The following is a 13,416-nucleotide window of genomic DNA, read 5'->3' as shown; positions in this document are numbered from 1 at the left end:
GCCTGTAGTACAGTCCTACCAAGGTGATCTCTCCCTTCTTATTTTTCAGTTCCACCCATATAGACTCAGTGGGCGAACCCTCGGATATATCCCCTCTAAGTACTGCAGTGATGTTCTCCCTAATCAAAAACGCCACTCCCCCTCCTCTCTTACCTCCTGTTCTATCCTTTCTATAGCATCTGTACCCCGGAGGCACTAATGCCTTGTTCAGCTGCTGATTTGTTCCTATTTTACTATTGGGGAACTTGAACAATCACTGAAGTCTGATACCAGAAGACGACACCAAAGCATGATCAAAAGAGAGTAATAACAGCAAATTATTGCAGATGCTGGAATCTGAAACAAAAACAGAAAATACTGGACAATCTCAGCAGGTCTGCCAGCATCTGTGGAAAGAAAAGGGAGCTGACATTTTGAGTCTGGATGACTCTTTGTCAAAAGAGAGCGTGAACGGTACAATTGTACAGATAAACTGAGGCCTCATTTGCAAGCTTTGGGGTCCCTGTGTATTAATATGGGACAGATAAATACATAAACTCTTTTGCTGGCATGATGTTGCTTTGACAATGTAATGTGTCACCTGTACATTGAACAATCGCAACACTTAGAAACATTTGGAGAGGCTGTCTGTCTGCCCCCTCTCATCCTCCCTTCCTGCTGGCTGCAAGATCCCATGGGCAGAGATTTCAGGATGGCGGTGTGCTCACTGACATTTCACGCTCTGATTGGTAGTGGGTGGGATTTCCATCCACCCATGGTAGGAAGTCTCACTTTGGAGAACTGTCAGCCAATCTGATTGGCCGACAGCTCTCCAGCCCATCCAGGCGCAGTGGTCAGAAGAGCTACTGCAGTACTTTGCCTGGAACTAAGTCCTGGGAGTCTGGTGGGAGCGGGAGGGTACGGGCTGTCCAGGGGGGGTCGGAAGGATAGGACAGGAAGGAGGGAGGGCCAGAGGTCCCATGTACCAAAGAGGAGAGTGCCCCAAATCTGAAGGGGCCTTTACATTGAGGCGCCTTCTCCCCCGTCCGCCTGAGATGCAGATTCAACCATTTCTTGGTTTCTAACTCTGCTCTGACTTGCGTCCACCAGCCTAAAAATTGAGGTTGTGCGGGAAAAGACCCTTACCAGGGAAAAGGTGGGTTTCATGTCCAAGGTGTTGCCCACTCCACCGTAAAATTGTGTCAGGGTTGGGGTGGGTGGGATCCTGGAGGGAAACCTGTCCATGCAATTCTACCCTCCCCGACCTCAGAATCCAGTGGAGGGGGTGTAAAATACTGCCCATGATTTACTGGCTTTGAGTCCAGTTCAAGGACACAATAATGACCACTAATTGGCCAGAAATTGGGATAATGACTTTGTGTGATAGTGTAAAGTTGGTAATGGTGAGTCAGCAGGTCCCCTCTCCGATAGCTATCGGACAAAGTCAAGATCTAACCCATTGACCCCGTGTCGCCAATTTTGCTCACCAGGAATGCAAGAGATCTGCAAAATTCAAACTGGTAGAACTGAAAAGAGAGGGTTCTGCAAACGTAGAGGTCAGCGTATGGCTGGAACAGCGTTTCGGGAACCTTGTGCTGAACCAGAGTGGTTTAATACTGCGACAGAAGGCTTTAAAATATTCAACTTTGAGGACTGGAGATTGAGAAACTTTGAAATAATATGGGTTTCAACCGGGTTCTCCGGTTTCCTCCCACAGACCAAAGATGCGCAGGTCAGGTGGATTGGCCATGCTAAGTTGCCCCTTAGTGTCAAAGGTTAGGTGGGGCTAGAGGAATGGGATAGGGGTGTGAGCCTAGGTAGGGTGCTCTTTTAGAGAGTCGGTTCAGACTCGATGGGCCGACTGGCTTCCTTCTGAACTGTAGGAATTCTATTCTAAGATAAAATCCCATCTGGTTCACTTATGCCCTTTAGGGAAGGAAATATGCTGTCCTTACCTAGTCTGGCCAAATGTGCCTCCAGACATGTAATGTGGTTGACTCTTAATTGCCCCTGAGATGGCCCAGCAGTTCTGTAGTAATTATTTTTAAAGTCTGCTTTTCAAAGCTAGGCACCAGAAATGAGAATGCAGTGTCAACTCAATAGGGTGTTCAAAAGATCTCCTCATTGACAAAATTGGGAGAGCTGACCCACAGACTAATTAAGCAACAGTGAATCAGACTTTACAGACAGTGTCCCAGATACCACCATCACCATCCTTGGGTATGTCCTGCCCAACAAGTTGCACAGACCCAGCCGAGTGGTGGCACAGTGCTATTCAATTGAATGGGAATGACCCTGGTATTCTCCAACATTGCCTCAGGCCAAACATGGGCGAGGAAACCTTCTGCTGATTACCACTTACTGCACCCCCTCACCCCACTCAGCTGATAGGAGCAGGAGTACGCCATTTAGCCCATCGAGACTGCTCCGCTATTCATTCCGATCATAGCTGATTGGATACTTCAATTACTTTTCCCCACACTATCGCAATAACCCTTTACATTATTGTTGATCAGAAATCGATCAATCTCTGCTTTAAACATACTTAATGACTGAGCTTCCACAGCTCGCTGGATAGAGAATTCCAAAGATTCACAACCCTCTGAGTAATGACATTTTTCCTCATCTAAGTCCGAAGTGGCTTCCCCTTTATTTTGAAATTGTGCCCCCTGGTTCCAGACTCCCCAACCAGGGGGAAAATCTTACCCACAATATTCCCTGTCTATTTATTTAAATATTTTGTAGATTTCAATGAGGTTACCTCTCATTTTTCTAAACTCTGGAGATTACAGACCCAGTTTACCCAATCACTCTTCATAAGTCAGTCCTGCCACCCCTGGAACAAGTCTGGTGGTGGCTGCACCCCCTCTGCGGCAATAATATCCTTTCCGAGGTGAGGGGACCAAAACTGCACACAGTATCCCAGGTGCAATGAATCAATACCCATTCATGTTGTACACCAATTGGAAGAAACACTGAAGATGGCAAGGGTGCAGAATGTACTCTGAGTGGGGACTTCAATGTCCATCACCAAGAGTGACTCGGTAGTACCACAGCAGACCGAGCTAGTTGAGTACTGAAGGAAATGGCTGCAAGATTGGACCTGGCGGTGGGAGAATCAACAAGAGGAAAAAGCCTGCTTGACCTCGTTCCTCACCAACTACCTGTCGCACATACCTCTTTCCATGACAATATTGGTAGGAGTGACCACTGCAGTCCTTGTGGAGACAATGTACCGTTTTTGCATTAAAGATACCCTCCATCATGTTCTGTGGCACTACCACCGTGCTAAATGGGATAGATTCAGAACAGATCAAGCAACTCAAAACTGGGCACCCACAAGGCACCCAGCAGCAGCAGAATTCAATCACAATCTGTAACCTCATGGCCTGGCATATCCCCCACTCTACCATTACCACCAATCCAGGGGAAGATGCGGTCTAGATATCCAGCCCTTGTCGCCAATCCACAAGGGATGCATGGCCCAGGTGTTAGAACCATTGAACCATAGAAAAGTAACAGCACAGAAGAAGACCATTCTTACCATCCTTCCTGTAATACAGCAGTTCTACTTTCATCTCTTCTGATCCGAGGAGGGCTTGCGCCAGCTGTGCCATCGCACTTTCTGGCGTGGCTGGGCCGGTCAGAAAATCACAGGTGCCAGGTTTCTGCATGATCTCCACCCTGGAGTAGCCAAACATTTCACAGAAGCCATCGTTGCAAAAGATAATGGCACAATCCTTCATGCGAACGTTGGTAATGAGAAACTTGCGATCTAGGAGGGAAAACACAAGAATTAAACTGAGCAGTTCCTTCACCATCGCTCATTCGGGGTCATATATCCATCAGGTTTGTCCAGGAATTAAACAGAAATCTCCTGAGTACCGCAGTGAACAACCCAGGAGGAAGTCAAAGACCTATTCAGAAAATGCTATTCTTTGAACACTTTTGTTTCCTAGTTACGGAAATATTGGACATGGAAAATAAAGGTCGTTTGGCCGTGGAGATGTTGGAGGTGCGAGTTCTTAGGGTGAAACTTCCAGCAGCACAACCAGACAATCCCTTAGTTTGATTTTAGATTTGAAATGATGAATGGAGAAGTGGATGGCAAAATCCTATATTTTTTAAACAATTGCTCAACATGTTATATGCAAAGTTTCCTCGGTTACTGTTCTGCTCCAAAAAATATAGAATATCAAGATGGCCTTTATATCAACCTTTATATCGCCGTGGGTGCAAATCTGTTATGGTCTTAATCTCGTGAGAGACCAAAATGGATTTTGGGCCGGCGAGATCTCCATTTGATCCAATGTGGGCGTGAACCTGATTGCCATGAATTTAAATAAATGTTATTATAATTAAATGGCGTTATGCCATAGTGTCCGCCCATGATGTATTCACCCCCTTCTTCCGGCAGCGTGATGTCACGCTGGCGTGAATCACTACTGATTTTCCAAAATGAATACCAGTCGTAATGACCATGCCGGGGGTGCGGAGGTGCTTGGAGATTCTGAGGGTTGAGGGACAAGGCTGGGAATTGCCCCTGGCACTCTGACAGTGTGACAAATGGGCAGTGCGGTGGGTAGTTCCAAGGGAGCTGGCAAAAGGGGGTAACCCATTGTGGGTGAGAGTTCCCCTTATGTGTGGTGGGGGCGGAGAGGGAAAGCCCTGATGACTGCTTGGGGTTTTGGGAGTGCGGCGATGCACTGATGTTGGTGTTGTGGTGGTGGGTGCCCCGATGTTTGGGGTGTCCAGGTCTCCATGGAGAGTGTCCAAATCTCCGTGGGGGCAGGGAAGAGGAGAGTTGGTGCCTTATATGTAACTTTGAGGTTGGGGGTCTGTTATAACCTGCCTGCTTACCACTGGCTGGGGACTAATGACAATCCCACAATCTTGTGGGAGTATGAGCTTCCCTAATGAGGGGGGGCGGAGAAATCATTAGCAGACTCCCTGTATAAATAAAGCTGGCCAGTTTGGAACCAGCAGGAAGGAGTAAGCAGCAAGTGAGGTTGCTGCTGTTGTGTATATATATGTTATTGTAAATAAGCGTTATTTCTTTGTATCCTTGAAACTCGTGCTGGATTCTTCGTGGCCCTCACAAAAGGGTCCTTTTACAAAGCATCCTCTGATCTCAGAATCCTGGCTTTGCTGGTGTGTCGCCCCCCGTCCCCCCCACCCCGAGTTGGCTGTGTGATCCTCACCAGCACTTTGAAATTACACAGAGTGCTGTTTAATTAGGCAACAAAAGGCATCAGTGAAGCCGGCAAGCTTGAGTAGAGGTTGAGTAGACTGGGACTGTAGTCGTTGGAATTTAGAAGGATGAGGGGGGATCTTATAGAAACATATAAAATTATGAAGGAAATAGATAGGATACATGCGGAGAGTTGTTTCCACTGGCGGGTGAAAGCAGAACTAGGGGGCATAGCCTCAAAATAAGGGGAAGTAGATTTATGAAATGAAATGAATGAATGAAATGAAAATCGCTTATTGTCACAAGTAGGCTTCAAACGAAGTTACCGTGAAAAGCCCCTAGTCGCCACATTCCGGCACCTGTTCGGGGAGGCTGTTACGGAATCGAACCATGCTGCTGGCCTGCCTTGGTCTGCTTTCAAAGCCAGCGATTTAGTCCTGTCTAGGACTGAGTTTAGGAGGAACGTCTTCACCCAAAGGGTTGTGAATCTATGGAATTCCCTGCCTGGTGAAGCAGTTGAGGCTCTTTCATTAAATGTTTTCAAGATAAAGATAGATAGTTTTTAGAAAAATAAAGGAATAAAGCTTTATGGTGTTAAGGTGGGAAAGTGGAGTTGATTCCACAAAAGATCAACCATAATCTCATTGAATGGCAGAGCAGGCTTTAAGGCCCAGGTGGCCTACGTGTGCTCCTAGTTCTTATGTTCTTATGATTCAGCAGGGAAGTTCCAGCCCACGGTTGTAAACTGGGCTTAATCTCAGGCTGTTGCAGGGAGAGGGATGGAGTCAGTATCTAAGGAATAATTTAGAGCAGGGAGCAAAAATAATGGCTTTAGTCTTTCCAATATGTCATTGGAGGAAATGTCTGCATCATCCAGTACTGGATGTCAGATAAGTCGCCTGATAATTTAACAAAGTGGAGGAGCCGAGAGAGGTGGTGGTGAGGTAATTTAGAGTGCCCAATTCATTTTTCCAATTAAGGGGCAATTTAGCGTCACCAATCCACCTACCCTGCACATCTTTGGGTTGTGGGGGTGAAACCCATGCGAACACGGGGAGAATGTGCAAAATCCACACAGACAGTGACCCAGAGCCTGGATCGAACCTGGGACCTCGGTGCCATGAGGCAGTAGTGCTAACCACTGTGCCACCGTGCTGCCTCAGGATAGACTCCTGGGGGGGAGACCAGAGGTAACAGTATGGGAGCAGGAAGGGAAGCCATTGTAGGTGATTCTCTGGTTACGAATAGATAAGCAAACATTAAATAGACAGTGGCTCTTTTCCCCAGGAAAGAGAAGTAAAGGATCCCATGGCACTATTTGAAGAAGACCAGGGAGTTCTCCTCAGTGTCCTGGCCAAGATCGCTGAGAGACCCAGACAAATTCCTCCATGACCTTGCCCCTTCCTTATCTCTTGTAACTCCCTGAACTCCAGAACCTCCCAAGAATTCCATGTTTCTCCAACTTCGGCTACTAGTTTTCAGATGTACCAGGTGAGGTGGATTAGCCATGCTAAATTACCCCTTAGTACCCAAAGGTTAGGTGGGGTTATGGGGATTGGGCTTGACTTCCCACATGAAGCAGGATGGTCATTCCATCGGTCTGAGGCACCCTGCCACGCCTCTTATTTTAAATTAGAGTCCTAGCTGAACTTATCAGGAAGTTAATACTTGGAATCAGAGTTCTCTATATTCGCAGGTGATGCCAAACTAAGGACATCTGGATTTGAGGGGATGGCTTCCAAACGCCAGAGTGCTTTTATAGACTTACAGATGTGAATATATGTGAAAAGTGGAGCAATACCTAATAAAAAAGATTGAGTTCTGAATTATCAGCCTTGATTTTCTGTGCTCGCCGTGACATGTTTCACAGCAGTGGAGGCAGCCCGCCATTGGCTGGCAGTGAGATCAGTAGATCAAAAGATCCCGTCGCTGCCAACAGATCTCCCATTCTATGTACCCTCTACTGCCCAAAATCCCAAGACGGGGGTCCGCCATGGGCGAGACGGGTACATCCCACCGGTGAGAACAGCTGGAAAATTCCGGCCGTAAAGTCAAAACAATGGAGTGCATGTGAGAGGAGGTCATGTTTAGATCACATGGACCTCTCGCCAGAAAGCACCTCATGCCCTCTGGTTACAGAACACAATGGAGATATTCATGCGTTAACCCAGAGAATAACCAGAGACTGATCCCTGTGTCATAGAAATGGATAATGAGGCAAGAGCAAGGAAACATTTGGGCTAATTATGGCCTAATTTCATGATAGCAAGTTGGCACAATCACATTGGCGTCCTGACCATGAAGTAAAATCAAACTGTTGTAAAACATACATCCAATCTGGACATCAGTTTCCATTTGTTTAGTTTTGTTTAAATTGTCCCTTCAGCTCTTCAGCCTTAAAAAGAGCCAATGACGTCGTCAGAGAGGTGGAGAAGATTGTAAATGTTGCTGAAAATACACATTTGGAAACTAATTCAACCTGAACTGTGTGAGGAGGACAACAGGCATTGACTCAAACCAAAAACGTGTCAAATTTACGACTGAGAGCAAGTGGTTCATCGCGTGGTGATGAATGTGTGGAATGGACTGCAGTTCGGGCAATAGAGACAAATACATTCTTTTAGTTCGATTTCATGATGCGATATTGTAAGGCAGTGTTTTTCAAAGATTTTTCCCTACGTTTGCTAACTGGTGACCTTCGGGACCTACTTGATGGCCGGTGCAGGCATGATGGGCCATAGGGCCTCTTTCTGGGTTCTGTGTTGTAAAACTATATGACTCTATGAAAGTAGAAATATATTCAAAGTGCAGAGGAGAGCCATGAGGTTGATGTCAATGTTTGAATTATGCAAAAAAATATGATTTACATTTTTCAAGCACCCTCATAACTACAGAGTATAAAGCAACCAATGAAGTCCAGTCACTGCTGTAATGCCAATCTATGCACAGCAAGATCCCACAATCAGCAAAATGAAATAGACCAGACAATCTGTTTTTGTGATGTTAATTGAGGGATAAATGTTAGTTAGGACATTAGGGATAATTCCCTGCTCTTCTTCAATGTAGTCCCATGGAATCTTTTACAGCCACGTGAGAGGCAGTGCTTCCATGTAACATGGTAGCTGTTAAATGGCATTTCAGCAGTGCAGCATCGCTGCAGTACTACAGGTGTGGAGGTGAACCCACAACCTTCTGATGCAGAGACAAGATCCACTGAGGCATGACTAACTCAGAGGAAAGACTACAGAAAATTAGGCTTAAAGCCCTGAATCTCACAGGAGAACTGCAGTATGCTAATGAATGGATGGGGAAAATGAATCGAGAACATTACTGTAAATTAAACTGTGAGAATAAGACAAAGGCGTACAGATTTAAACTCGGAAAAGCTGCTTTTCTATGTCTCGCCAGCCGGCCAATGGAGTTTCCCATTGTGGGCAGCCCCACACTGTTGGGAAATCCCCAGGCTGCCGGCGCAACGGAGAATCCCGACCGCGGAGAATTTAGCCCACAATGTCCTGCTACTCGACTTCAGTCTTGTCCGTGTGATGGTTTCAAATTGCAGCTCACTGTCTGGCTTGCTGTTAGGATATCTGTCAGCCCATCAGTCCACTCTGCTTCTCGCGCCTGGGCCATGTGTTCTCTCGTATCTCCCCTCAAAAAAACCATTTTCGTGGAACTTTTTCTGTTTGCCATCCTGATCTTACCCAGTAGTTGGGATAATTAAGTTAATTTCAGGGTGCGACCCTTTTTACATCTGCCCATGACCCACACCCTCACTTTGAAAAAGCCTGTTGTAGGGTGATCTTGGAAGAGAATGAGTTCGAGAAGGAGCAAAGAGTCTTGGGGTGGAGCCTTGTGCTTTCCCCATTGCAGGTTTGGTGGTGCGGGAGGACATTTAATCATGCTGGAGAGTGGGGCCCCTATCCCATTCCAACGCGATTATGTCTGTGGCAGGAAGGGCCATGGACATCGTTCCCACTCATCACCAACTGAGGTCTTTCTGTGGGAAATTGTTGTCCACTTCAGGGCGTCATACAACCGCTGCTGGGATTAACCATTTACCATTCGGGAGCCCAACAAGCAGCTTGTGCTGGGCTGTCCCCTTGTTCAGAGCACCTGACTGACCATTCGGAAATGGAGGAGGGCCTTCTGAGAGCGACCCATCCCCTTTGCCCTCGATGTCGAACCCCTGTCTTCTCTGTGACCCCCACACAATTCACCCCCCCCTCGAACCCCTGTCTTCTCTGTGACCCCCACACAATTCCCCCCTCCCCCCCTCCCCCCCCTCCCCTCCCCCCTTACCCATTTCTGGCCTGGGATCCAGCGGTTGCGGCCACCACCTACCTGGTGCCGCTGCTGTTTATTGGAGCTGCCGGTCAGTGATTGGTCGACAGCTCTCACTGATTGGCACTTCCACCCTCAGGGTCCTTGATCCCAGGTGCCCACTGCTGGCCTGTCAGGTTCCTGAGTGGAACATGGTGGGCCTTCCCTAAAACGAGGTGAGGCTGGGCTCTTGCCAGCCGAAGCCCCCGCCACCCCCTCAAGATTCCGCCCTTGACTTCAACCCAGAGGAGACGGGGAAGTGATAGAATATGTTGAACAGTATTTACAGCTTAGGAGGAAGGGGAGAGAAACAGTTACAGCAGCACCAATCAGGGATCTATCAAGAAGATAGAGAAAATAAAGCGAAGTATAAATGTATGAGAATCTTGATAAGCTGCTTTGGGAGGTCAGGTGCCTGGATATTTATTGTCCATCTCTAATTGCTCTCGAGAAGGTGGTGGTGAGCCTCCATCTTGAACCGCTGCAGTCCCTGAGGTGTAGGTACACCCACTGTGCTGTTAGGGAGGGAGTTCCAGGTTTTTGACCCAGCGACGCTGAAGGAATGGCTGATATATTTCCAAGTCAGTGAGTGATTTGGAGGGGAATCTTCAGATTGTGATGTTCCCAGGTATTTTCTGCCCTCCCTCTAGCCAGGTGCAGTTTGGAAGGTCGTGATCCAACCTGAGCGGTCAGGTTGACTTGATCTGAAGGATAGCATTGATTTCAATTCCTTGGCATCAATTTGAACAGTGCTCATCCTGAATAATCTGTTCACTCGAATGCAAGAGGGACTTCGTAGAATTTATCCAGTTTTATTTACCATTCCATATACACTGACAGCTCCTCAGTTAGCCAAATGCACTGGTGATGTTGGAAATGAAAGCTATAATTTCTGCTGTATCCATAAACCAGAATAACTTGGATTTTAGGGCAAACCAAATAGGTAATTCGCTACCACAGAATGCATTTCTCCAAAACATCCTGGGCGGAATTCTCTCAGCCCTGGGCTGGGCCGGAGAATCTCCGCGCCAGCCGCCTCGACGCCGGCAAGCGATTCTCCACAGAGCGGAGAATCGGCGCCATTGCCGCCGGCGTGGTTGGCACAGCGCCGCTCGTGGGCCGCTCTACGCGGCCGGTCTGCTGATTCTTGGGCCGAGCGGGCGTCATGGAAATGCTGAGTCCCGCCACCGCCGTCCACACCAGTTCTCAGCCGGCAGGAACTCAGCGTGGAAGGGTCGGGTGGCGGACTGTGGAGGGGTAGGGGGGCTCCGACCCCAGGGGGGGCCTCCGATGTGGCCTGGCCCGCGATCAGAGCTCACCGATCGGCGGGCCGGCCTCTCTGGCTGGGGAACTCATTTCCTATGCGCCGGCCCCTGTAGTCCTGCGCCATATTGCGTTGAGGCCGGCGTGTTGAAGGAAGCCACTGCACATGCGCGGATCCCGGTTCGTGCCGGGATAGGCAGCTGGTGCGGCATGAACCGCTCCAGTGCCATGCTGGCCCCCTGTAGGGGGCAGAATTAGTCCTGGGAGTGGCCCGTTAACGCCGTCGTAAAACGCGTGGACACTCTGCCGCAGGATGAGAGAATCCCGTGCATTAAGCGGGATTCTCAGTTCTTGAGACTAAGTGTTGATGCTAGGGCAGGCTTCATGGACTTCTATGACAGCAAAACTGGCGCCGCACCTGAACCGATTTAGTGACCATTGAGGGGTTAGTACCGGCGTCACGCGGAACACAATAGATTCCAATGAGAAGCGGTGTGGGTTACGCCGGATTTGCGACTGTGACAAGCTGCAGCCGCATAGGCACACTTCACACACACCATCCCAGCCAACAAGATGGCACTGGTTGTGCTGGAGCGCGCCGATACCGCTGAAGGGTCGGCTAGGGCCAGAGGGTACCGAGGGAGTTGGCCTGGGGGAAACCCATACACCCATGGCTGTACGTTGACGTGGGCAGTCAGCGGTGTGCGCAGCTGCACGGCCGCCTTCCTTGCAGGATGCAGCAATGGTGTTCCATGCCCGTCCACCCTGACCCCACAGCCCACCTCCTGGTCACCCCCCGCTGCTCCTCCTGGCCCTGGCAGAAGCCCCCATGGCCAGCAGCACAACTGTCAGCAAACTATGGCGATGTTAGACACTTTCCGTAACCCCTCTCTCCCTTAGCAGCCATGGCGCCTGTTTCCCGATTTTTAAAAGCACAAGTGAACCTCACTGTAGGGAATTCCGCCCAGTCGAGGTGGAGAATCGCGGAGGCCCCAGACAATACTGGGGCAGGCCCTCTGATGATTTGCCAATGGTGTTTACTGTACGTGCAGAGTGCAACACATTGACGCCGCTGTCGAGGCACCGGAGAATTGCGATTTGGCGTGAAACCAGCGCCCGTCACGATTTTGGCATCAAAACCGGTTCTCCGCCCAATTGTGTTTCCCGATTTCAGCGTTGGCCAATGGAGAATCTCGCCCTGCATATTTTCAAGCAGCAGTTAGATATGGCACTTGGGGTGAAGGGGATCAAAATATATGGGGCTAAGGAGAGATCAGTTTATTGAGTCGAATGACCAGCCATGATCATAACGAATGGTGGAGCAGGCCCGAAGGGCCGAATGGCCTCCTCCCACTCCTAATATCGACGTTCCTCTGTATCAGTGGGAGCACTAAACGGAAAGTCATTGGTAACTGTGCAAGCACATTGGGATGCGATTGGAGTCACATATAGGCCAATGTTGGATATGGACAGCAGATTCCCTCTCTCAAAGGGATTAGTGAGACAGTTGATAACGTTCGTGGTCACTTATTTCACATAAAATTGTAGAGAATAAACAGCACTGAAGCAGAGCTGGCCATTCGGCCCAACCGATCCGTGCTGGCGTTTATGCTCCACTCAAACCTTTTTCTCAACCTGCCTCATCTAACTTTACCTTCTCCCTCGCACACTCATCCAGTTTCCCCTTAAATTCATCTGCACTCTTCATCTCAGCTACTCTCTGTAGTCGAGTCCCACATTCTCACCACTTTCTGGGTAAAGGGTTTTGTACTGATACCAGTTTCTGTTTGTAGAATTTAAAAAAAAGCTGAATTCAAATCTCAACCTTCCATGATGGGATTTGAACTCATGTTCTCTGCATTACAGTGACAGAACCACGAGAGACTAAAGTGCCGCACAACAGACTTGTGAGCAAAGTTAGAGCTTGTGGAATAAAAGAGACACTAGCAAAACTGATAAAGAATTGGCTGAAACAGCATTGTGGTTTACCGATGATTTTTGAACAGTTGGAAGGTTGGCAGTGGAGTTCCCCAGGGTTTAGTGTTAGGATCCCTATTCTTCCTGATATTGGGCTGGATGTTACAGATCCCACCAGGCGTGCTTTCGGAGGGGGGCACATAAAGTATAATGAGTGGGTGGGTAGCCCACTGCCTTCTCGTCCCCACTTGACCTGGTCCTCATAATATGGGGGCTGGATAAGGTGCCCACTTTCCTGTCCACTCTTAAGCCTATTGAGGCCCTTGTGTGGCCAATTACAAGCCTCAATCCACCTACATTACCATCATATGCGGCGCAGTAGAAGGCATGGTGAGAGTGGGAAGGATTGTTTTTCACCAGTCTTCGTTACAAAGTGGGAAGAAAAGAAGGGTGGGTTGGGGTGTCCTGTGTGCATCAGGGACACCTCCTTTGTGTCTCTCTTCCTAAGCTCTGAAACACGCCCCCCTCCAGACCTTTGCCCATCTCCCTAGGGTGCCTGATCCCTCTCCAGATAAAAAAAATGTACGACTTGTCATGATATTCAAACACACACATCATGATAGACACACCAACAGACAAATCAGAACACACAACACCACAACCAATCACAGAAAGATATAAAAGCACAAACACGACACCTGGTGGTCAGTATTAGCTGGAGAGGAGGACCAGGACAGACCTGC

General features: G+C 48.5%; 1 protein-coding gene across 2 annotated transcripts in view; it reads right to left on the bottom strand.

The window, feature by feature from the left end:
• The window catches only part of kcnh6a (potassium voltage-gated channel, subfamily H (eag-related), member 6a), a 433,047-nt gene that overhangs the window by 356,973 nt on the left and 62,658 nt on the right, over positions 1–13,416 (bottom strand). For both annotated transcript variants that reach the window (XM_072486929.1, XM_072486930.1), the window contains exon 2: positions 3,524–3,754. In XM_072486929.1, the coding sequence (XP_072343030.1) occupies positions 3,524–3,754 (231 nt within the window). The remainder of the gene's footprint in view (positions 1–3,523; positions 3,755–13,416) is intronic.

Source organism: Scyliorhinus torazame, chromosome 21 (assembly GCF_047496885.1).
Source record: "Scyliorhinus torazame isolate Kashiwa2021f chromosome 21, sScyTor2.1, whole genome shotgun sequence".
Lineage (NCBI taxonomy): Eukaryota > Metazoa > Chordata > Chondrichthyes > Carcharhiniformes > Scyliorhinidae > Scyliorhinus > Scyliorhinus torazame.
The sequence above is the reverse complement of the archived record's forward strand: the minus strand, read 5'-3'. Positions and strand labels throughout refer to the sequence as shown.